This window comes from Delphinapterus leucas, chromosome 1 (assembly GCF_059928025.1).
Source record: "Delphinapterus leucas isolate spDelLeu-1000000601 "Yukka" chromosome 1, BTC_Dleu_Yukka2, whole genome shotgun sequence".
Lineage (NCBI taxonomy): Eukaryota > Metazoa > Chordata > Mammalia > Artiodactyla > Monodontidae > Delphinapterus > Delphinapterus leucas.
The window spans coordinates 178,474,306-178,499,459 of NC_143129.1; the positions used below are offsets into that span (position 1 = coordinate 178,474,306).

Here is a 25,154-nt window from a genome sequence, read left to right on the forward strand (position 1 = left end):
AGCAACTAAACCCGTGCACAACTACTGAGCCCACACGCCACAACTACTGAAACCCGCACACCCTAGAGCCCGTGCTCTGCAACAAGAGAAGCCACCGCAATGAGAGGCTGCGCACCACAATGAAGAGCAGCCCCCGCTCACCGCAACTAAAGAAAGCCTGCCCGCAGCAACAAAGACCCAATGCAGCCAAAAATAAATAAAAATAAAACGTCTAGATCATTCACAAAATGATTAGTAGAATTGGTCTTTGTTGAAAAAAAAGATTAGGGACTGTCGTCGTGTTAATCCTTATTTAGTTAAAAGGGTCACATTCCCTTTTAACTTTTAACTGTTGTAAAAATCCAGAATTTGGTCAATATTCTAATTACTATTTAACTATAATTCAGGTAAAATATTCTTATATTGTCTAACAGAAAAAAATTAATACGGTTATAGACAACTTTTGATATATTTAATTTATTTATTTTTGCAGTGCGCGGGCCTCTCACTGTTGTGGCCTCTCCCGTTGCGGAGCACAGGCTCCGGACACGCAGGCTCAGCGGCCATGGCTCACGGGCCTAACCGCTCCGTGGCATGTGGGGTCTTCCCGGACCGGGGCACGAACCCGTGTCCCCTGCATCGGCAGGCAGTCCCTCAACCACTGCGCCACCAGGGAAGCCCTGATATATTTTACTCAAAACATATAAAAGAAATATACAAACAAGTTCTACAAATAATACCAGCAGTAAGAAATACTTTTCATTTCCCTTTCAATAAAAAGTAATTATTCTAATGCAAAGCTAACATACTGGACAAGAGATGGGCATAAAGCATGCCATTATCTCAATACAGCATCAGAGTTGAAAAGTCTGATTGCCTGCAGGTCTATAGGCTTTTCTTACTACATTAAACAAACACCACAAAGACTATTTCACATGCTAGTTTTCCTGTCCTGGAACTGATACTGTATGTGTGTCTTTTTCTCCCACTTCCGGTCTCCAAGCTTCTTCCTTATATATTCCAACTTATGAACCCAGGCCCTGGGCAGTGAAAGCATGGAGTCCTAACCACTGGACCACCAGGGAACTCCCTACATACAGTTTTTAAATCAACTTATTTCAATTCTTAAAATCTACTTAAGAAGAAAGCTTGCTCTAAAATTCTGATTTTTTCAAACAGGTAAACTAAGCACAATTTAAGGCCACAGGGCTTACTGAAAGCCACAAAGACAAGAGACAATGAGATGTCACCCACTACAGTTATTTTCATGCAGTTTTTCTGTGCTTACTCCTACTACATTTATTTTAAGCGTTTCCAACTAAATGCCTATTTCTGTGATTAGAAAGAATGAAAGTCTGTAGTTACTTGACATATTCTTCTTTAGACAAACCAAAAGGATTCAGAGGAACAAAAAGGCTGACAAGACACCTCCAAAATTTTTAAGGGGGCAGAAGATGGGGTTGCCTTTGATAAAACTGTAAAGATGCAACTAGCCATAGACACCCAGGTTAATTTAATTACATGTTAACTCTTAATTAGACATATGTAGATTTTGTTTTGGATTAGCCACAGCCAATGTTTAATCCAAACTGGCTCTATTTTTAGGACTCCATACAACCAGCTATTTTATTTCATAAATTTGGTGCAAAAAATAAGCAATATATGTTAAACAAATAGATGGCTGAATATGAACTCAAAAGTTAACTTTAGGACTTCCCAGACGATCCAGTGGTTAAGACTCCGCACTTCCAATGTAGTGGGCGCAGGTTCGATCCCTGGTCGGGGAGCTAAGATGCCACATGACTCACAGCAGGGCCCCCCCCCCAAAAAAGTTAACTTTATCTAAACTGAAAGAAGATTTAGGGAAGTAATCTACTGAGGGGGAAGGGATAAAATAAGAAAAGGTTTTGGATTATCCAAATCACAACTCCTTCCCATTACTTTTTCATCCATTTTCCCTCATTCATTCTGTAAACCTTCACAGGATATAGAATCAAGGGCTAACTGCAGCTCCAAAGGAGCCAGGACCCCTTTTCAGCAATCTGGTGAAGTCTATGGACTCCTTTTCAGAATAATGTTTCTAAATGCACAAAATAAAATAAATAGGAATTAAATGGAAACAAATTATACTGACACAGTTATTAAAATGTTTTAAATTTTTGTGATATAGTAATGTCTTTATTAACATTAAATAACAATACCTAACACTGAGTTTAATAACTATTTCCCAGTCATGATTAATATAAGCCCAATTTTGAGATCTCTGCAACTATAATAATCATAAATTACCTGTGTATTTATACTGAGAACAAAGTCAGTCATACTGCTGATCTACTGTTTTTTTTGTTGGCTACTTTCATATAATGGGAGGCAATGCTTAATTCACTTTCAGGTTAGTGAAAAGATGTAATTTTTTCCCCTGCATCTAAATTCAGGGACCAAAAAAATAATAATAATAAAATTTAAAAAGGGAATTCCGTGGCAGTCCAGTGGTTAGGACTCCGCACTCTCACTGCTGAGGGTCTGCGTTCAATACCTGGTCAGGGAACTAAGATCCCACCACAAGCTGCGCAGCACAGCCGGAAAAAAAAAAAGGTTCAGGGACCCTGAGCCAGCCTAATCATCTTTGGCTGTGATCAAAGTAAACAACGGAGGGCTTCCCTGGTGGCGCAGTGGTTGAGAGTCCGCCTGCCGATGCAGGGGACACGGGTTTGTGCCCTTGCCCGGGAAGATCCCACATGCCGCAGAGCGGCTGGGCCCGTGAGCCATGGCCGCTGAGCCTGCGCGTCCGGAGCCTGTGCTCCTCAACGGGAGAGGCCACACAGTGAGAGGCCCGCGTACCGCAAAAAAAAAAAAAAAAAGTAAACAACGGAGAAACAAATCTCAATTAAAATTACTTTAAGATAGCAGGAAAGGATATTATGAGCTAATTTAATTTCAATAAATTCTTCAACTCCTGTAGCCTGAATTAAAACAAATTCTTAACAACATGATAGAAAAAAAGAACTGATAGGAAACTACAGAAATAAAATACGTTCAACTTCAATCAAGGACTTAAAATAAATGCTTCTGTGGAATTTATGTATTTAAATTTTTATGTTGAAAAGCAAAGGGACTCCCTAAATGACCAAGGCAGAGAAAGAAAACAGACATACAGCAGCAAAGGGCTGCACACAGGAAAGTATGTAACATTAAGGCCCCCTCCTCCCCCAAACTTCTCACCAGCTAAATACTGTGAACAGTTTGGCAGAAACATTAAGTGTATCATTTATAAGGACTTCACAACTAGACTCTCATCAATCCCACATTTAGTCATTTGAAATGCACTGCTAGGAATCTGTTCACCAAAGCTGTAACAATTAAGGGGGATGGAGGATGATTAACTTCCCAGTCATACAGACAGAATAGAAACTTGTTTTTATAGATAAAACAAGCTATATTTTGTCTACTATTACATGTTGCTTTTAAACATTTTTAAGGACTTGGAATGTCACCATTTCACAATCAAGTTTTAAAGATTACAAAAAAGAACTTAGTTCTTCCAAAGGGCATTAAACATTCTGAGTTGACATAACACCTCAAAATATTACATTATAAAATCAATATAATTATAGAGGAAAAGAGGACATCTGATAAAAGGGGGGGATGAACCCAGGGATAATGGATATACTCTGAACACCAAAGGATTTTATTTCTCTGTACTTGCTTCAATCACAATATAATGAACAAATCTTTTAACTATTTACATCAATTTTGCTTTTACCTTCCTATTAGCTAAGAATTGTATCTAAGTATTTCAACTATTTGAACATGTACTCAGAGAAGGGCAATAAAAACACTTGGTTGTCTCTGTAATGTGCACAAAGGAAGACCTGACCCTGTTCTTACAGGATGACACCAAAAGGCTCATCATTTGGTCATATCTTCAAAAAAAGTTGATGCTGTTTTTCATAAATCAACATAATCTGATTCTTAACACAATGTCCCTTCCGCTTTTCCCAAGTTAGGCACTCTCATAGTCCAAGTCTGTCTTCTCCGAAATACTGAAAGAGTCTCCTAACTGGAATCTCTGTCTTTCCTATTCTAAGTCCCCAGATGCCTTCCTAAAGCAGATTTCAACAAGATATTTCCCTTCTCAATCCTTCAAAGGCTCATCTCTGCATAAAGAAAAAAACCCAAAAACATTAGCGTGGTTAAGTCATACTAAATTATTTGCTGTTCTCAAAACATTCTTCCACCCACTCGTATCTCTTTAAGTTGTTCCTTCTGCTCACAATGTTCCCTGTCTAGCCTAAAATTCGTCTCTTCTTGTTGAAGAGAATACATAACCTTCACAGCCCTAAATCATAAAAACTGCCAGCCCTAAGTATGGATCAGGCAGCTGACAGAAGAGAAAATATCCTCTACGGTTGTAATTTAGTCCCCATGTAGATTTTCCAAGCTCATCCTGCCTTCGTGGCAGTTATCTTTCTAAATGTAAATATTCAGAAGCATATAACTGTTTCTTCTGATTATGTAAATAGGGAATTATCTCCATCAAATTCATCAGATCACCTCTGGGTTCAAGCTTCTGAGCCCACAATGCCAAGGGCCAGATCTCAAACCACTGTAACTCCCACCAAAGTACAATGCCATCCTGAAAGCCGTGAATTTTGTTTCACCTCTAACTTCTACACTTCCACAACTGGTTGACTTCTCAAAAAGGTTTGATCCAGTGGAATGCAGTGCCATTCCTTTAATGAGGTAGGTTTGGGGAAAATGACTAAAAACTTGAGTATCTTAGACAATTCTACGTAGAAGAAAGTGAATCATGACAAGATTTTATAATCAGTTTATAGAATTCGAATGAATACTGTCAATCATTTAACTCAATAATATACCAAATGAAATCAAAAGTTAAGGGTTTTACCCATGTCACAGAGCTGCAAAGCCGAAGCCAGAAACTAACTCTCCTGACTTCCTAAACTAAGTGCTTGTTTCATTATAATATGCTACATCTTCTAGAATGTTTGAATTATATCTAGATAGACAGAGATATAAAATGTTTCCATTTATTATTTTGAATTTGAAAATTTAGGAGGCCTAAAAGGAGCCATTTATCAATTCCATGATCATTTACTTTTCTTAAATTAATTCTAAACAGGCAATACTAAAGGAAAAATAATCTGGGCATTTTTAATCAGGTTGAAGAATCTGTATCTTGCAAATTTAAAACACACACCACCTGGGACTTCCCTGGTGATCCAGTGGTTAAGAATTGGCCTTGCAATGCAGGGGATGATGGTTGGATCCCTGGTCGGGGAACTAGGATCCCACATGCCTCGGGGCAACTAAGCCCTCACACGCCCCAGCTACTGAGCCTGCGCACTCTGGAGTCCTCGCAACACAACTAGAGAGAAGCCAGCACGCCGCGACGGAAGATCCCACGTGCCGAAACTATGACCCGACGCAGACAAAAAATAATAAATAAATAAATAATATACACACCACCTAAATTTAAAACTAGAATATCTGAGATTAACAGATTGAATAACAATCACTAGAAATGGGAAATACTCAAAAGACTATCAACATGTGAAGTAATGAATAGCAGTAATAATTATAGCTAGCAGTTATTAAAGGTTGTATTTATTTAACATATATGGGTATCAAGCTAAGCACTTTACATATTTTTTCATTTTAATATTCAAAATAACTTTATGAAGCATGGTTCTTATAAAAGATGAGAAAGCTGAGTCCTAGAGAGCTTAAGTAACTTGTCCAAAGGTTGTAAAAGTAGTATACTGTCTACCTTGATCTATTATTTTTCAAAACCCATATACCTAACTTCTAAGCTGTTTCTTGTTAAGATTATTTTCAATTTATTATTTTCATCTTTGGAATAAAACTCCTTTGTAAAAAAAATTCCCAACTAATGAAATGAGCTTACTCAGCCTTAGTGAACAGCAAAGTTACAACCTGAATTTAAAGAAAGCTTTCCTACTTGAGCTTATAAATTGACTACCATCTTGATGTTAAAATTAGTTAAAATATACATAAGTTAATTTATACATTGATAATAAGTGTGTCAACAATATATTTCACCAATACATCTTTACCCAAACAGCCCTTTTACAAATTTTCAACCAAATAATAGAAATAGTATTATATAGCTAAGAAATTAAGAACTTTTAAAAGTTCATTACGTGGCACAAGATTTGTTTCATACAACTAACGTTACTACTTTTCTTCCTTTTTGGCAATTTTAATGTTGAGCAACTGGAGAATGAAACAGTATTTGCAAATCATCATTTAGCTTTAAGTACTTGGGAGAAAGGTTAATTCAATGGCCACAATGCTAATCAAAGTTTCTTCATTCATTATACACATGATCCAAGATTACTTTCTTTTAAAAATATTACTATACTAAAAATCAGTACCACTGAAAGTAGCAAATTTGTAACAATTTATTCAACAGCTCATCTGTTACAACAAAAGGCTGTTAACCTACCTGTCACTGCTGGTACTACTGCTGCTGCTGATTGAATCACTACTGGAGGATCTACTCCTAGAGCCGCTGCCGCTAGGGGACCTTGCGGGTCTAGACGCTTGGCTAGCCAGCCTCTGAGGAGACTGATTTCTAGACTGGGATGAATGTGGTGAGCGACTCCTGCTGTGCTGGTAATTCCGCTCTGGCCTTCTGCCTCGTACCTCCCGGGTAATATCATCCCTGTAGATATCCCTGTGTACCACACTGGGCAGTGTAAACTGCTCCCGAGCCCTAGGTTCGTATCGGGGATCATGAGCATCAAAACGGTTTGGACTTCGACTCCGAGAAGTATAATAGAGCCCATGTTGTAAAGTCCGCTCGCGAGGATCTCTATAGTAATCCTGATCGTAATGTCTCGTCCGATCAAATCCTCCCGTCCCCCGTTCATGGTGTCCATAGGCACTATGTTCATAAGCACGCTCCCTGTTATCTGAAGCCCTGCATTTAGGAGGGGGGGAAAAATATTTAATCAATCAGAAAGGGGAAAGCAAAACTAAAAGCAAGTCATGCAAACATTCACTTGAGCATTGTCTTTGTCTTTGCAACTGGTCATTTTCTAAACAGCATCAACCTACTTAGTAAGCAAACACTAATAAGCTTAACATTTTACTTGACTCCAAAACTTATTTTCACAGCTGAGAAATCACTGTTGTAACTGTATATTGGACTTTCATGACTAGTGTTCTGCAAGTCAGTTGTTCTTTTTATTAGGGATTTTCTGGCTTATAAACAGAAATATACATATGCCATCTCCTTTTTATTTTAAATTTAATGGAACAAGAAGAGACTTTCATTTTAATATGAAAGTTTTCTATACTTTCATCTGATTAAAATATATACCAAACTTTATTTACTTTGCAAGTGTATTTCAGGCAAAATTTCCATGATAGATTTCTCACACAGACATGAAAGCCCCATTGCAATGCATGCCCATGTCCCAGAAATAGGAGGGCATTTTCAAAGAAGTACAGAAAAAAATGTTAAGTGTAACTTTTTCTTATTAACTTTCAACTTCTTGGGTAATTATAAAAATTACTAAATTATGTAAATTGTTGTGCCCAAACAATCACATTTAATAATAAAAATGGAATTTTAAAAAGAAAATCAAACCAAAAAACCACTTGGGATATAAAAATATTGGGCTGCCACATGCTATTCCATGATGAACTTAACTAATTAAAGAATAATGGTTATTTTATCTTCTTGTGCTATCAAATTCCAAATAATTTTTAAAATGCCTATTCCATGATTCAATGTGTTAATGTATTACTTAATGGTTACAGGAAATACATTCTCTTAGGGTTCAGCTATATTCAAATTGCCTCTGATGAAATAAGTCAACTTGGGAAACCGTTAAGATACGCTAAAGACTGCTATCAGCAATGGTTTAACTTTAAAAAATCTTCCTGTAGGGCATGAATACTTGTCAATCGAAGAGTACAAAAACTGTTGCATGTACAATTACACACATGCAATTACGTATTAATATTAAAAACCGATTCCAATCCTACAAAGAAATCTTAAGTTCTCTACTTAAGAGAGTTCCTAAAAGACAATTTCACTTGAATCTCAAACATGAGGTTGAGTCTCTTCTCAACCTTACCTTTGGGTCTATCTTCTATCAAAAGTGATTAAGGAATTATGAAAGACATAGAAGAATTAGAATCTCTCCAATAAAGAATATGTGGCAAAATCTTACAACTAATACTATGTCCCCAATATGTGCTTAGATTCCAAATCTCTCCACTAACCTTCATTTTCACCCACCATTTCACTTAGCAACCATACCTTCTCCTAGGCTGTTTTTTCTTTTTACTGCTATTAAAAGCAACTGGCATGGCAAAAATTCAGTATTATCTTTCCTACTTAAATATATTAAATGACTTTCTCCTTTCTTATTCACTATTTCTGGAATTTGAATAGATATTTCAACTTCTAACAAACAAGAGGTGTTCCTTTGAGACAAGAGAAAATTTCATAAATAATTCCATTAGTACCCTATCAAATGTTAATCAGTAAGAGCTGTTATTAATGATATAACAGAAGCAACAGGCAATAGTTCTAGGAGAATTACTGCTACAGCTGATATTTTATAAATATGCAAAGTTCTTAACCATTAGGAAGATATAGAAGGCAGGCACAAGAGCTAGCAGAGCTGAAATCTAATAGCTATTCTTTGATTCATCTATTAGTACTAAATGATTCTAGAGTTAGTGGGAAAAAAAGAAAGTTTGACTTGGGTTAGAAGAGGGGCTAATATACACAGGTCAGGACATACCAACCTTTTCCAAGTGTGGAAACACGACCTATAATCCCAATTAAATCTAGGGAGAGAATTGTGAACATAACTTCCCCAATTTTGGCCCCTCTTATGGGGGTAATCCACCTTCTTAATGGGTAAGGGTGTCAAATGATATTTAGATGAACCACAAGGAAAAAAAAATCTTAATGACCAGATAAAATAATTCCACTGGAAGCAAGCAGTCCCAGACAAACTGTAAACTCTCAAACCCCCAGACTTCTTTCTTGAGATAGCAGAAAATTATAAATTGATCCACTTTCACAAAAATGTCCAGCCCTAAGTATGAATCAGGCAGCTGACAGAAGAGGAAATATCCTCTACAATTCCACCAAATGAGGAAGGCACAGTTGCTCGCCAACAGTTCACCTTTGTAGCCATCCAGCACAGTCAATTTTGATTGCTGTATCCACAACTGATCGTCACCATGTGTTCAAAGCTAAAGTACCTTTAATTGGACAGCAACTTGCTTAAGAAACAAGATAGTAATCCTCTTCTCCTGGGCTAATGGAATCTTGACTGCACGACATCCCATACATTCCAGCAAACAGAAAAGAATGGCTATATTCCAGGATTTAGGAACGTCCATCATCTCAATTTTTCCCCATTCCATCAAGGAGTATAATTCCAACATGGAAACTGTGTAGATCCAAAATGGAAAAATGAAGCATTGCCTTCACTCTTCTTCATCCAAGTACACATTTCCAGGTTAAAGTATTGTTTGTAGAATCCAAGGGGTTGAATCGTATGGTCTGCTAGGTTTTTTGGTGACAATCCAATTCGTTTGTACACTTTGTGTAGTGAAAACTGAGAAGCAGATATCAAATTCTAAAAGAATCTGTAGGCTCTAATATTCCAGAAATATTCCATATAGTACAACCACAAAATCTGTAGCCAAGTAGCTCCATCAGGTAGAAGGGATATATCCAAGGAAAGACTTAACATTATCCAAGAGAAGGAATAATTAATTCTAGAAGACAGGTAACTCCAAAAATGATGCTGCAATACAAAATCTTCCACCACTTTATATCTCAGGAGTAGATATCCAACCAGCTGCAGGAAATATCCTCTACGATTCCATAAGATACCAGCCACTGGGATAGAAATCACTTCCGTTTCCAACCCAAAATAGGAAACATTGAGAATGCCCAAAACTTTAAATCCATCTGGGGCCCCTAAATACGAGTTTCTGTTTCACCATATCAAATACAAAATACCTGCCTACAGAAACCTTGGAACTTACCCATCAAGTCTCCGCTCATAACGTCCTTCTCGTGCATGAAGTGATGGTGGGGGGCCATAAGCAGGTCCTCCACCACCTCCTCTGAACCCAGAAACCTCTCTACTACGAGATGCTATGGAAACTGTATCATCCAATCCCCGAGCAGCGCTCGGAATGGTGCCTGGTTCATTATAATCCGTGCGTAGGTCTCTATCTCCCATTTTGTTGACTGAGTTGTGAGCCTTCTGTGCACTTTTGATGTCCACAAAATCCACAAAGGCAGCCACTCCTCCTTCAGAACCCCTCTTGGGGAGAATTTTGACACTTTCCACGCGGCCATATCTGAAAAAAAATAAAGTCAACGTTATTGTTGCATAGTAATAATTTTCCAAAAATAGTTTTAAAAACTGTTTGTTATTTTTAAACAATTTACATTATGCATGTATGGGGGAGGGGTTGCGAGTTAATTTAAAATGGCTTTTAAACTCACATTTTTCTTTTTTGAGGCAAATATTTACAAACATTTTTACCACATTATTTTATTGCTCTAACTTTTTAAATATAGTATTTACTATAAACTGCCTTTTACCTTCCTGGAACACTTAGCTGAAATGACTCTCAGAAGTTTTTAGGAATTTTTACATTCTAAAAAAGGATATTATACCTAAGATAAAGTAACTTACCAATCTTAAGAGATTTTCATTAAAGTAAAAACTGTAGCTAAAAATGGCTATTTTACAGATCTCATTTTAATTTAATTCATTAAGTGAAAATGATCTTAGTGAAAAAATGAGATGACTTCAAACACTCCTTACTGGAAGGCAAAATAAATTCAAATATTTTGTGCATTTGCAAGTGTGTCTAGTTTTTAATGTAATCTTTTGCCATTTAATTCTCTTTTCCAGGGGATTAAAAGAAAAAGTGTTAAAATTTATAATTTATGTACAATTGTTATTTATATAAATTAATAAATCAGAAAATCTTTTGACAGACTCTTATGTATACTTATAATTTGGCATTTTAGAAAGAAGGGCACAGCACTTTTAAATATAGCACTCTTACATGCTGACAATCCAAGATCGTAATTTTTTTCTTTTTTTTTAAATTTATGGCTGCATTGGGTCTTCGCTGTTGTGCACAGCCTTTCTCTAGTTGTGGTGAATGGGGGATACTATTTGCTGCAGTGCGTGGGCTTCTCATTGTAGTGGATTCTCTTGCTCTGGAGCACAGGCTCTAGGCACACAGGCTTCAGTAGTTGTGGCACACAGGCTCAGTAGTTGTGGCACACGGGCTTAGTTGCTCCGCAGCATGTGGGATTTTCCCAGACCAGGGCTCGAACCCATGCCCCCTGCATGGGCAGGCGGATTCTTAACCACTGTGCCACCAGGGAAGTCCCCAAGATCATAATTTTACACTTCCCCTGAAGAAGCTGACAACATTATCAGAAAGCCGAACTTTCCTTTTATATCCTCCAGTATGATTTAAGTTACTACCTCTCAGAAGGGAAATATAATCCTAAAATGCAGTTTCATCAGGCCACTGAACTAGATGTAACGAAATTACTTGGGGTAAATTAACTGATGAAAGGATCTCTTAAATTTGGGGGAAAAATAGAAACTGAAATAGTTCTTTCCATACAAACATTAAAAAAAATACCTTCCAATGTATCTGACAAAGGACTTGTATCTAGAATATAAGAAATCTTACAACTCAACCCATTTTTTAAAAATAGGGAAGATGGGCTTCCCTGGTGGCTCAGTGGTTAATAATCTGCCGGCCAATGCAGGGGGCACGGGTTCGAGCCCTGATCTGGGAAGATCCCACATGCCTCGGAGCGGCAGCTGCTGAGTCTGCGCTCTGGAACCTGTGAGCCACAAGTACTGAGACCCACGTGCCTAGAGCCCGTGCTCCACGACAGGAGAATCAACCGCAATAAGAAGCCTGCGCACCGCAGCGAAGAGTGGCCCGCGCTCGCCACAGCTGAAGAAAGCCCACGTGCAGCAGCGAGGACCCAACATAGATAGATAGATTTGTAAAAAAAAAAATTAAAATTAAAAATAGGGAAAACACTTCACCAAAGAAGAAATACAGATGGCAGATAAGCACAGAAAGAGATGCTCAAAATCAGTAGTCATAGGGAAATACAAATCAAAACCACAATAGAATACCACTTCACACCCACTAGGATTGCTATTAGAAAAGAGAACAGAACAGAACAAAACACATATTGGCAAGGATATGGAGAAATTTGAAACCTCCTGCATAGCTGGTGGAACTGTAAAATGGCGCAGCCACTGTGGAAAGTAGCATTTTTCTCCAAAAGTTAAGCACAGAATTACCATATGACCCAGCAATTCCATTCCTAGGTATATACCCAAGAGAACTGAAAACTGGGGCTCAAAAAGATACATTGCACAAATGTTCACTGCATCATTATTCACAAAAACCAAAAGATGGAAACAACCCGACTGTCCATCAATGGATGAATGGATAAACAAAATGTGGCATATACAAACAATGGAATATTATATTAAAACATAAAAAGAAATGAAGTTTCGATACATACTACAACATGGATAAACCTTGAAAACATCATACTAAATGAAATAAGCCAGACACAAAAGGACAATTAGTTTATGATTCCACTTACATGAAGTATCTGGAATAGACAAATTCATGGAGACAGAAAGTAGAACAGAAGTTAACAGGGACTGGGGAGACACAGAGTTTTTGTGTGGGATGAAAAAAATTCTAGAAATAGATAGTGCCGATGGTTACATAACATTGTGAATGCACTTTTTTTTTGGCCACGCCAAGCAGCTTGTAGGATCTTAGTTCCCCGACCAGGGATCAAACCTGGGCCCTGGCAGTGAAAGCGCCGAGTCCTAACCACTGGACTGCCAGAGAATTCCCTGTGAATGCACTTAATGCCACTGAATTGTACACTTAAAAATGGTTAAGATAATAAATTTTGTATATTTTAACACACACACACAACTTATCACTAAGCCCAAGACTACACAGGTTTTTCTATTAGAAAGAAGAAAAAAAGAGGGAAGCATCAGCCAATTCCCCATCAAAAAAGTCAGTTAGCCAGAGCGTAATACAGGGAAAACAAATATTTAAGCCTAAATTCTTAATAACAAAGAGCTAAATGCAATACTGAAAATAAGGACCAAATACTTAAGGCATAGATTATGCATGCAGAACAAAGTCAAATGGCCCTCCGTCCTCAAAAGGGTGGGCTCACGGTTCCCATAATTTTTACATAAGGAGAGTACACTCTGGAAACCAAATACGAATTTATCTCCAAATTTAACATAAGAGAACTTTATCAGGTATTACATTACTCTTCTATACTAAAAAAAAAAAAAAACCTGTTAACTCTTCACAGCCATGAGAGCTCAGCTGGTAAATGTAAATGTGATGTCCTGATTTTATCTACTCTTTCCAAAACAACACAGTTCCTATAGTATTCAAGTATTCCTTAAGTATTCAAATGAAACATTTACTGACATCTACTAATTAAAAAAGAAAAAAGAGCAAAAATAATAAAACCACAGTTAAATAGTATTTCTTTTTTTTAAACATAAAGCCTTAGTTACAGGTTTTCAGAGAACCTATGGAATAGTCTCCAGTAATATGCACAAAATATTTTCTTAAATTACATAGTCAAAGGTTGTAGTAATAAGTTAACTCATTTGTAATTTTTAAAGAATCAAGAAAACCTTTTTTCTTAAAAATAAGAACATAAAATTAAGAAAGTGTGCTTGATTGCTACAAGCTGCAGTATATAACAATCTAATGGGTTTGTCTTCAAAAACACAATCAAAAAACAACATTAAATTGGTTTCTGTTTGGTCAAAAATATTCACCATCAAAAAATATTAAACTGATCAACATACACTATAATTCTTCTACGTTTTTAAGAGAGAATTTTAAAATAACCCAAAACAATGCCAGATTTGCTGAGATGTTTGGTCTTTCAACATGTGACTATTTATATAGTCAAATTTATATAGTCCTTAGCATCTCCTTGAAGAATATAATTGCAGTGTATTAATGGCCTCACATTTTACATTTGAGAGCATCATGATATACTCTAATGTTTTTCCTCCACTATGAGAAAAGAGTAGGGTTCTAATCCTGAATCAGTTATTTTTAATTTTATGGTTCTTAACAGGCACTGTTGTAGGCACTTGATGCATATCAGGGAATAAAACAAAGATCCCTAGTCTCATGGAATTGATTTATTTACAATTTTCAGCTCCTTGATATGTGAAAAGAAGATTCCTCCTATTCTAAGCTTTTCCTCAACTCTACAAGAAACTTACTTTGTTAATTTCCAAAGCCACACCAAATACATAAAGCTAAAGATCATTAGTATGCTAAAACCCAATAAATTCTCTCAATACCCTTTCTTTCTAAAAGTTACGACATTCACCTTTTATTAGCTGGTTTATCAATAAGAATGCAATTATTAATTTTAATCCTACCTTTTTTTGCAAGTGACCCTACTAATAATAAGCAATAACAAAGAATAGCCACTATTCGTTTTCACACAAGTCCTCCTACTACAGAAAACAATCCTCCCCAAGTCATTCTTGAAACATTTACCTGTTATTCAGGATAAGACTTACGGAATTGTAATGAGGAGAATATCTGCCTCTTTGAAGAGGCATGCAATTAACCTAAAACACCCATTCATCTAAAACCCAATACATCACTTTCCAAAGATTACATATTTTATCAAACTATCAATTCTTTGCGTATTGCCCACTTTTCCACCCTTCCACACCATCATGGCTAAGCTGTTCCTTATTCAAAAGAAAACTATCAATAAGTATGAATAGACAGAAAGCGAAAAGCAAATGAGCATGCTGTAAGGGATAAAAAGGCCTAAGAGATGAGTATTACAGTCTGGTTGGGTGACCTATAATAGTAGAAACAATAAATGTTTATGTTTACTTATTATTATTATTATTATTATTTTTTGCCATATGCGGGCCTCTCACTGCCGTGGCCCCTCCCGCTGCGGAGCACAGGTTCCAGACATGCAGGCTCAGTGGCCACGGCCCACGGGCCCAGCCGCTCCGCGGCATGTGGAATCCTCCCGGACCGGGGCACGAACCCGCGTCCCCTGCATCGCCAGGCGGACTCTCAACCACTGCGCCACCAGGGAAGCCCACTTATTTTTTATATTGAAATATTTTATATTGAAAATATTCAAAATCATTCCTCTTCCAAACTCAGACAGTTGGGTCATAAATATACCCATTACAACCACCAAATTATCTGCAATAATGCAGTAACATCAACACTTATTTATATAACCCTTTCATAGTAAAATATTTTTATGAAGGAATTACTAATTTATAAATCAACCACTTGATCCTATATTTAAACCAAAAGACTGGTTTCCCCTCTGTGTTAGACCTTTATTTTATTTTCTATACCAGTGACTACAAATACTTCAAGAATGCCAAAAGGCAGAATCCCCTAGAAACTTAAATAATGCATCATAACAGCATTTAAATTGGAGCTGGCCACATTTTTCCTACACAATCACAGATCAAATTTTTAAAATTTTTTATTGTGATAAAATATAACATAAAATTAGCTATTTTAACCATTTTTAAGTGTACAATCCCAATCTTTTCAAATTAATCACGGCTATTTCTTGTCACCAACATAGTAGAGGTAGACATTAAAGCTACCTCATTCACAATTACTGATACCGCCCATACTTCAAACCATTAAATGTAGTAAGTAGCTCAGAATCATACACTCAGATGGCAAAACTCCTGCAATTTGGACATAACCAAATAAGATAGTAATATTTTTAATATGTCATATGTCTCATTATATCAGTTAAAATAAGTTAAAATCCAAAAGAAGAACTTGTTTTAACAATTATCTAGAATGACAAAGATAAATTTAAATTGTTAGCATGACAACGATAAATTACAAGTTAACAGTTTTACTCTATCCAAAGACAATGATCAAAAATTGATATAAACCCAGAAAATAGAAAATATTTGCAAATTATTTATCTGATAGGAGATCTTACAACTCAACAATGAAAAAGATATAATGCAATTTAAAAATAGGCAAAGGATATAGACAATTTCTCTAAAAATATATACAAACAGCCAACAGCCAATAAACACACAAAAATTTGCTTAACAACATTAGACATTAGGAAAATAAAAACCAAAACCACAATGAGATACCACTTCACACGAAATAGAATGGCTAGAATATTGATAAAAACGACAGACAATAACAAGTATAAGGAGAAATCTAAACCCTAATAAATTGCTGGTGAGATTGTAAAATGGTACAGCCACTTTGGAATTCAATTTGGCAGTTCCTCAAAATGTTAAACTTAGAATTACCGTATAAGCCAGCAATTCTACTCCTGGGTATGAACTGAAAAGAGAAGTCCACATAAAAACACATACAGAAATGTTCACAGTATCATTATTCATAATAGCCCAAAAAATGGAAACAAACCAAATGTTCAACTGCTGAGTGGAGTTTTTAAAATGTGGTATATGTCCATACAATGGAATGTCATTTGGCAATAAAAAGGAATGAAGTTCTTATACATGCTACAACATGGATGAACCTCGAGAACACTATAAGGCAAAGAAGCCAATCACATATTTTATGATTCCATATATATGTGAAAGGGCCAAAATAGGCAAATACACAGAAACAGAAAATAGATTAGTGGATTCCAGGAGCTGGGGAGAAGGAAGAATGGGGAATGACTGCTAATGGGTATGGGGGTTTCATTCTGGAGTGATGGAAATGTTCTGAAATTAGTGGTGATGGCTGCATAACTCTGCAAATATACTAAAAACAACTGTACACTTTTCAAAGGAAAAATTTTATGCCATGCGAATTATATCTCGTTAAAACTGTTATTAAAAGAAAAAAGACAAAAAATAGTACCTGTCACTGTCTTTTATATTTATTTATTTGGCTGCACCGGGTCTTAGTTGTGGCATGCGGGATCTTTAGTTGCGGCATGTGGATCCAGTTCCCTGACCAGGAACTGAACCTGGGCCCCCTGCACTGGGAGCACAGAGCCTTAGCCACTGGACCACCAGGGAAGTCCCTGTCACCGTCTTTTAATACAACAGATTTTACAAGTCCTTTAGTCACAAGTGTCTGCATTATCTCAATACAAATCAACTGCCTGCCATGATTCCTGTAAATGGGCACATTTAAGGAAGACATTTTCTATTTCAAGCATGCCTGCCTGGAAAGATAAGTAACACATCAGATGACAGCCAAAACCTATCTTCACTTCATGGAGATACAGAATTCTTTCGGGAAATCTACTGTGAAATAAATTTATGTATAAAAGATTTTAAAATTATTCTTAAATAATTAATATATTTCCCTTTAATCACGTTATCTTTGGAGTAAGTACAAATGATTACTAAAGATGAAAAAAACAGACTCAGAATCCCTAAAGCCAGCAAAGCGCAGTCAAACACAGGACCCTAGCCTCATTTTAGAAAAAGCTAAAATCCTAAAATGTTTCTCTACTTGGAGGAATGGGGGAGAGGTGGAAAAAGAAGGGCGGGGGGAGAATGATTTGTAATATTTTGCTGATTTGTGTTCTCTCTCTGCCAAAAATAAATAAATATATATATATATATTAGTTTGTTGTAGTCTGGGAAAGACTCTCAGCCTGAGATAAAATCCCTATGTCATAAAAGAAAAGACCATATAAATTAAACCACATAAAAATTACAGCTCCTAAATAGCAAAATACAGTCAAAAGACAAATGGGGAAAAATACTTGCACATGAGAAATCAGCGATTTCCTAAATATAAAAATTCTTCCAAATCAAGGGAGACAGAGGTCCAAACAAAACACAGGCAAAATACCCAAATAGGAAAAATTTTTTTGTAAATATTTATTTTATTTATTTATTTGGTTGCGTCGGGTCTTAGTTGCAGCAGGCTGGCTCCTTAGTTGTGGCATGCGAACTCTTACTTGAGGCATGCGTGTGGGATCTAGTTCCCGGACCAAGGATCGAACCCAGGCCCCCTGCATTGGGAGCAGGGAGTCTTAACCACTGCGCTACCAGGGAAGTTCCAGGAAATTCTTTAAAAATACACCCATACACACAAAATGGTAAACAAAACAAACACACTCAAAAAAGCTGCTCAAAAAAAAAGCTGCTCAATTTCCACCCAAAATTTCAAAAATCCAAATTTTAAAAAAAATGCCATGCAACACAAAGACCTAAATTTTAATAATACCTAGATATTAGCTAGAGTCTAAGAAAATAGATACTTTCATAACACTGTCTGCAGGAGTATAAATTAGAGAAACCTCTTAGGAAGACATTTGATAGACTGCTTAGTAAGCAACACTGCTTATAACAGTTAAAAAAAAAAAAAGAAAAAAAGAAAAAAAAGAAGAAGAAAAAAAAAGAGGAAGGCACCATTCCACTTTCTCTATGAATCTGACTGCTCCAGGAAGCTAATGTAAGTAGACTCATACAATATTTGTCCTTTTGTGACAGCCTTATTTCACTTAGCATAAAGTCTTCAAGGTTCATCCATGTTGAAGCATGTGTCAGAATTTCCTTTCTTAACATAATATTGTAAATCAACAATACTTCAATTTAAAAAAGAAGAATTTCCTTCCTTTCTAAGGCTGAATAATACTCCGTGATACGTATTTTGTTGTCACACATTCTGTTTATCCTTCCATGGGTCATGAACACTTAGATTGCTTCTATCTTTTGGCTATTGTAAATGCTTCTATGAACATAATACATTACTTTTTTAAGATGAGAAACGATTTATTGACTCTAATTAGAAAAGGTTTAAGAAAACTTGAACATTGAAGATAAGCTTAATTCAACCAACAAAACTATAGTCAGCTGTTTTTATCAAATCCATGGTTAGTGCCTAGATTCCTGTACATGAAAACTTGATGACTACAACTCTTGGGAAAAGGCAATGTTTTCAGTAAAGCTTTGAATGACAAAATTCTTCAGAACTATTAACGGCACCATTACTTCAGTGAAAAAATACGTATATGCATTATTTTGCACCAATCTAATGGTGCAAAATAACTATTTACTAGCTAAAATTAATTGTTAACAAAAAGATAGTGCGCAACTGATATGTAAACCTCTGAAAGATTATCCAATTATAAGGAGAAAACAATCCGAAAGATTCTATGATCTTTAGACATTACTGGCTACATAAAATAGGAAGCCTGAATCTTTTAGACAATCTTAGAATTCATAAGGTACTTCTTCAGAGAATAGGAGGGAAGAGCTTACACTCTAAAAGTCAAAATATATGGTGCAGGGGACTTCTCTGGCAGTCCAGCAGTTAAGACTCTACGTTCCCAATGCAGAGGACCTGAGTTCGATCCCTGGTCAGGGAACTAGATCCCGCATGCCGCAACTAAAAGATCCCACATGCCGCAACTAAAGATCCCACACGCCACAAAATCCCACGTGCCATAGACCGGGTGTATCCAAATAAATAAATAAATAAATAAATAAATAAATACACACACACACACACACACACACACACAGTACAGGAATACAGACAATGATGGTGGTCACTAAGTTAACTTTTGGACATTTCTTCTCACAATAATTAATGAACAACTTCATAAATGTGTCTGATTTACTTAGTACTGAGAAAAGCTCAAGTATAATTGTAAAGAGAATGCAAATGACCATGATTAACCATTTCTTAAAGTAATGGCAGTAAATAAAACAGTTAGATGAAGAAAAAAAGGAGCAAGGCAAGTTGATCAAAAGGGGAAGGCTGGAGAAAACAAAGTTGAAGTAGCAGAAGCCAAGAAACTAACAAAAATCCACATCAAGAGTCCGGGGTGTAAACACAAAGGACTCTTTGAAAATGTGCTTCCTACCTGGCTTAATAGGACTATTACAGTACAACTGCTGAGAAGGAAATTAACTTCTAACCTATGGCTTACTTCTTAGTAAAATAACAGTTTAAAAAAAGACTTTGAGAAATTTATAAATTCCCTCTAATATTTCACTTGATTAGACTTCTATCCTTATTTCACAATATATGGTTACTTAGAACAGAATCAGGACAAATGTGATCTTTTTGTAATATACATAAATTCCATATTCTTTTCATCCACCACAGCATTTCTGTAAATCTTTAAAGACTACCGATATTTCCAGATTAAGGAAATGGGTCTTCTTTATCACTCTTTAATCTTAAAAGGTCTTTGGGTTTTTCTACTCACTTCCAATGGTTTATAAACTTTTAAATAATCATGCTTCCCAATAAAAACTCTGCATGAAATTAAGCCTATTAAATTAAGAAATAAGTCACCAGTCTCTATGCCAATCATTCCTGAAACTTGTTAAATATGCAAACTTCTCCAGTCAACACTTTAGTCATTAATTATAATCTCTAGAACTAAAAAGCTTTTCTTTACAAGCAAAACCTTTAGACAAATTTCCAATAAGATCAACACAAAGGAAATCAAATGTCATAACCCTGTGAGACCCCAAGCTGTGACGAAAGTTCCTTTTATACATCCACTTTTAGAGCGGCACAGCAAACTTGCTGAAAAGGAATAATATGTGTCAAAAACCACCGTGGAAAGGGCTACTTCATTAAAAAAAAAAACAGGTATAAGTGACAAGAAAAACTAGAGTATATCATTATACACCTTAGATTAGTATAACAAAGCACAGACACCATTTTTTAAAATTAACTGCAATATAATTTAAAACTATTTGAAACTTTACAAATGCCACTTAAGTCTGAACCCAAAAAAGACTATTTTTGATTGATGAGCATAGCTGGTTAGGAGATGATTTATCTGAAAGGAACTGGTACACCAATGTTTTGTATGATGGCTACACAGTATTTCTAGATATTAAGCTCTTTTATAATCCAACTAATCATCAAAATACACTTTTTTAAAATCTTCACAGCATTCCAGTGACCTTTATGCACTATGGAGAATGGCTAGAATAAGATTTTCTTTTCTTTTTTTTTGCATGAGAGAGCTTTTAATATTATACTTATTCATCTCTCACTTTAGATTTTCAGTTATCAACGGAAACACCATTTGTATCAAAAGCTGACACAGTGAGCATATACACAGGAGAGTCATGTATAGAGATGTTACATGTCCCATTTTACACCTTGTTTTGTCATTTAGTATTTTTCCATGCCAATAAAGACCCTTTGCCAGTTCTAACACGGTGTGCCCTAGAACAAGATTTTCTAAACTAAAAAGACCTTAGAAATCTTTTTTTTTTTTTTTTTAATTTATTTTTTGGCTGCATTGGGTCTTTGTTGCTGTGCGCGGGTTTTCTCTAGTTGCAGCGAGCGGAAGCTACTCTTCATTGCGGTGCTCGGGCTTCTCGTTGCGGTGGCTTCTCTCGTTGCGGAGCTCTAGGCACATGGGTTTCAGTAGCTGCAGCACAGGGGCTCAGCAGTTGCAGCACGTGGGCCCTAGAGTACAGGCTCAGTAGTTGTGGTGCACGAGCTTAGTTGCTCTGCGGCATGGGGGATCTTCCCAGACCAGGTATCAAACCCGTGTCCCCTGCACTGGCAGGCGGATTCTTAACCACTGCACCACCAGGGAAGTCCCCTTATAAATCTTATAATCTGACCCATTCAATTCATGGGAGAAAATAAATGTACCTACTTTATATAATAAATGTGTTACTGGGAACTTCCCTGGTAGCCCAGTGGGTAAAACTCCACGCTCCCAATGCAGGGACCCCATGTTCAATCCCTCATCAGGGAACTAGATTCCACATGCATGCCGCAACTAAACAGTTCGCATGCTGCAACTAAGAGTCCACATGCTGCAACAAAGATCCCACGTGCCACAACGAAGATCCCAAGTGCAACAACGAAGATCCAGCACAGCCAAAGTAAATATTTAAATAAATAAACAAATAAATGTTTTACTGAAGAGTTAAGGTGTCTTATTTTGTTTTTGTTTTTTTGGCCGCGCCGCACAACTTGCAGGATCTTAGCTCCCCAACCAGGGATTGAACCTGGGCCTTAGGCAGTGAGAGCACAGAGTCCCAACCACTGGACTGCCAGGGAATTCCCTGTCTTTTTTATATACAGCATCACATACTAACTGAATTTTAGATACTCTCTATAAATTGAGATTTTTGCAAATCTTGTTTTCTTTGATTAAGGCTGAACCCACTCACATAATAGAAATTAATATCTATTATGGCATTTAATTCTAACATTGGATGTGCTTGAAATTCATTTCATTGAAAGAATTCAAGCTGACTAAAAGGAACAACCTTAAAAAATCTAAGGATTCCATGATTTCTACGATAAAACTGAGGCGGGGTGGGGGTGGGGGGCCAGTGGATGAAAAGCCAGAAAAAAATTCCCACAAGAAAAACAGCAGTTCTAATCCTATAAGTTTACAATGAGGAAAAAGAGGAGGGGAAAAATAAAGCTATTCACAGGACACTATCTTTGTTTTGTTTACTAGTCTTAAAGTTTTTCAGTGATTCTTAACTTTTTAACCTCAACCTTTTTATGTCAAAGCTAAAGTTAAGTACTTAAATATACTGCTAGCATTCTATTCTTAACATAATGGTTTGCCTAAACCAATATTTCTTACACTTTTTTCCACGGACTGCTTTGACAGCCAGTGAAACCTATAAACCCTTTCTCGGACTATTATTAAATTAATCAAGTAAAATGCACGAATTACAAAGAAACCAATTATACTGAAATACAATTATCAACTTTTGAACATACAGAAAATACAGGACAAAAGGTGATGTTAATGTATACCACAGGACAGGCATGTAATCAGCAAAACACACACTGAGAAACTCTACAACTTGGTTTCCAACAAATTAAGTTGTAAGCAGAGAGAGAGATTAAAACCTATGGATTAAAAAAGGTTGAAATAGTCCCATGTCCATCAGTAAGTAAATAAACTGTGGTATCCTGACTGTGGTGGTGGTGATTACAAGGATGCCTACATTTCTCAAAATTCAACAAACTCAACATTGAAATAGGTACATTTTACTGTATGCAAATTATACCTCAATAAAATTTTTAAAATATATCTTATGTACCTTATTTAGAGCCTGAGTAAAAAAAAAAAGATTCTTAAAACAATTACAAATTCGAGTACTGGCTGGATATTTGAAAACACTGACTGGGTATTTGAAATAAGGATATACCATAGTATTGCTGAATATCTTTAAACAGTTCTTATCTTCTAGAGATAAACACTGAAATACTTGTGGATTAAATAAGATGTCTGGGATCTACTTCAAAATAATACCAACTATACACATTGTAGGGCTTGTGCAAAGGAATAAGATTTTAATTCATTAAGGAACTCTTTGGACAGGGGTGAAGAGTAGTGTAGAGGGAGCAGAAAAAAAAAGGTGGTGCAGCCACTATGGAAAGCAGTATGGAGGTGACTCAAAAAGTTAAAAATAGAATTACCATATGACACAGTAATTCCACTTCTGGGTACATAACCAAGGAAACGGAAAACACCAATTTGAAAAGATATGCATCTCCATGTTCATTGCAGCATTTTATTTGCCAAAGCCAAGATACAGAAACAACCTGTGTCCAGGGATTGATGGACGGATAAAGAACATGTGGCATATGTGGTGTGCGCACATGTGCGCGCGCGCACGCGCGCACACACACACACACACACACACACGGACGCGCACACAATGGAATACTATTCAGCCGTAAAAAAGAAGGAAATCTTGCCATTTGCAACAACATGGATAAACCTTGAGGGCATTATGCTAAGTGAAATAAGTTAGAGAAAGACAAATACCATAAGATCTCACTTATATGTGGAATCTTAAAAAAAAAAAGTCATTGATACAGAAAACAGATTGGTGGTTGGGGGTTGGGGTGACGGGTGGAATGAAAGGGCTCAAAAGATAAAAACTTCCAATTATAAAATGAATAAGTCATGGGGATATAATGTACAGCACAGTGACTACAGTTAATATTGTACTGCATATGTGAAAGTTCCTAAGAGAGTAAACCTTGAAAGTACTTTAAGAGAGTAAATCTTGAAAGTACTTATCACAAAGAAAAAAAACACGTTTTTTGTACCTATGTATGGTGAGGAATGTTAACTAGACTCACTGTGGTGATCATTTTGCAATATATACAAATACCAGATCATTACATTGTACACCTGAAACCAATATAATGTTATATGTCAGTTATACTTCAGTTAAGAATTAAATTAATTAAAACTTATTAATTTAAAATTAGTATTAAAAATTTTAAGTTAAAAGAAATAAAGTTGAGGTCAATAAGCCTGGGGGGAAGTGGGGTGAGGGCAAGATTTTGCTGAGATACCACACAAAGTGAGTGACTGACGCCCAAATAAATGGAGCAATGATGATACCTAAAAAACAAACTCCCTTCTTACTAGCCCCTCTTCTGAATGACTCAGCATATAATACAGCTCATACTGATCCTGTGATTAACCTCATGTCATAAAGTCAGTGGTGGAAGTAGAACCAAAACTAAAATTTTAAAAGTGGGGTAGCTCTAAATCTTCTTACAAATGGTACCAGAGGCAGGTAATTCATTCATCCACAAGTCTCCTATGAGAGAAAAAACTGAAGACAAAAACATGCAAGTCATTTCCAGCCCCACCTTCCTTTTCTTGCCTTGCCTTCCACCTGCCCCACAATGTTGGTTTCCAACGAGAAAAGCCAAGAGGGAGGTGATTTGACGCAGAGGCAGCAGGGGTGAGGTGCCCAGAGGTGGCAGGCAGAGGTGGGGGAGGCAGAGTGGTTGGCCTATTAGTTACACTAAGAACATACTGGGCAAATAAGTAAATATATTGAGAATAATAATACGTTTCTCACTGTCTGAGAAGGGATTTATAAACATGGAAATGGAGAGGTTAGAAAGAATCCTCATGTATTGAAACATGTGTGAACATAGTTTCAAAATATATTATATAGAGATACATGTATTATATATACATGTAAACATATATACATGTGTACACACACAATACATATCCTCTTAGCTCTGCAGCAATGGGTAAACTGTGCACCCAGATCGTGGGTTTCTAAATACCA

General features: G+C 36.4%; 1 protein-coding gene across 11 annotated transcripts in view; it reads right to left on the reverse strand.

The window, feature by feature from the left end:
* SPEN (spen family transcriptional repressor) overlaps nucleotides 1-25,154 on the reverse strand; it is a 94,666-nt gene that overhangs the window by 47,661 nt on the left and 21,851 nt on the right. For 10 of the 11 annotated variants that reach the window (XM_089900563.1, XM_089900567.1, XM_089900592.1 and 7 more), the window contains exons 2-3: nucleotides 10,051-10,371; nucleotides 6,470-6,946 (exon numbers count right to left, since the gene is read on the reverse strand). In XM_089900563.1, the coding sequence (XP_089756689.1) occupies nucleotides 6,470-6,946; nucleotides 10,051-10,250 (677 nt within the window). In that variant the 5' untranslated portion in view covers nucleotides 10,251-10,371. The remainder of the gene's footprint in view (nucleotides 1-6,469; nucleotides 6,947-10,050; nucleotides 10,372-25,154) is intronic. The other variant, XM_089900598.1, reaches the window with a different exon arrangement.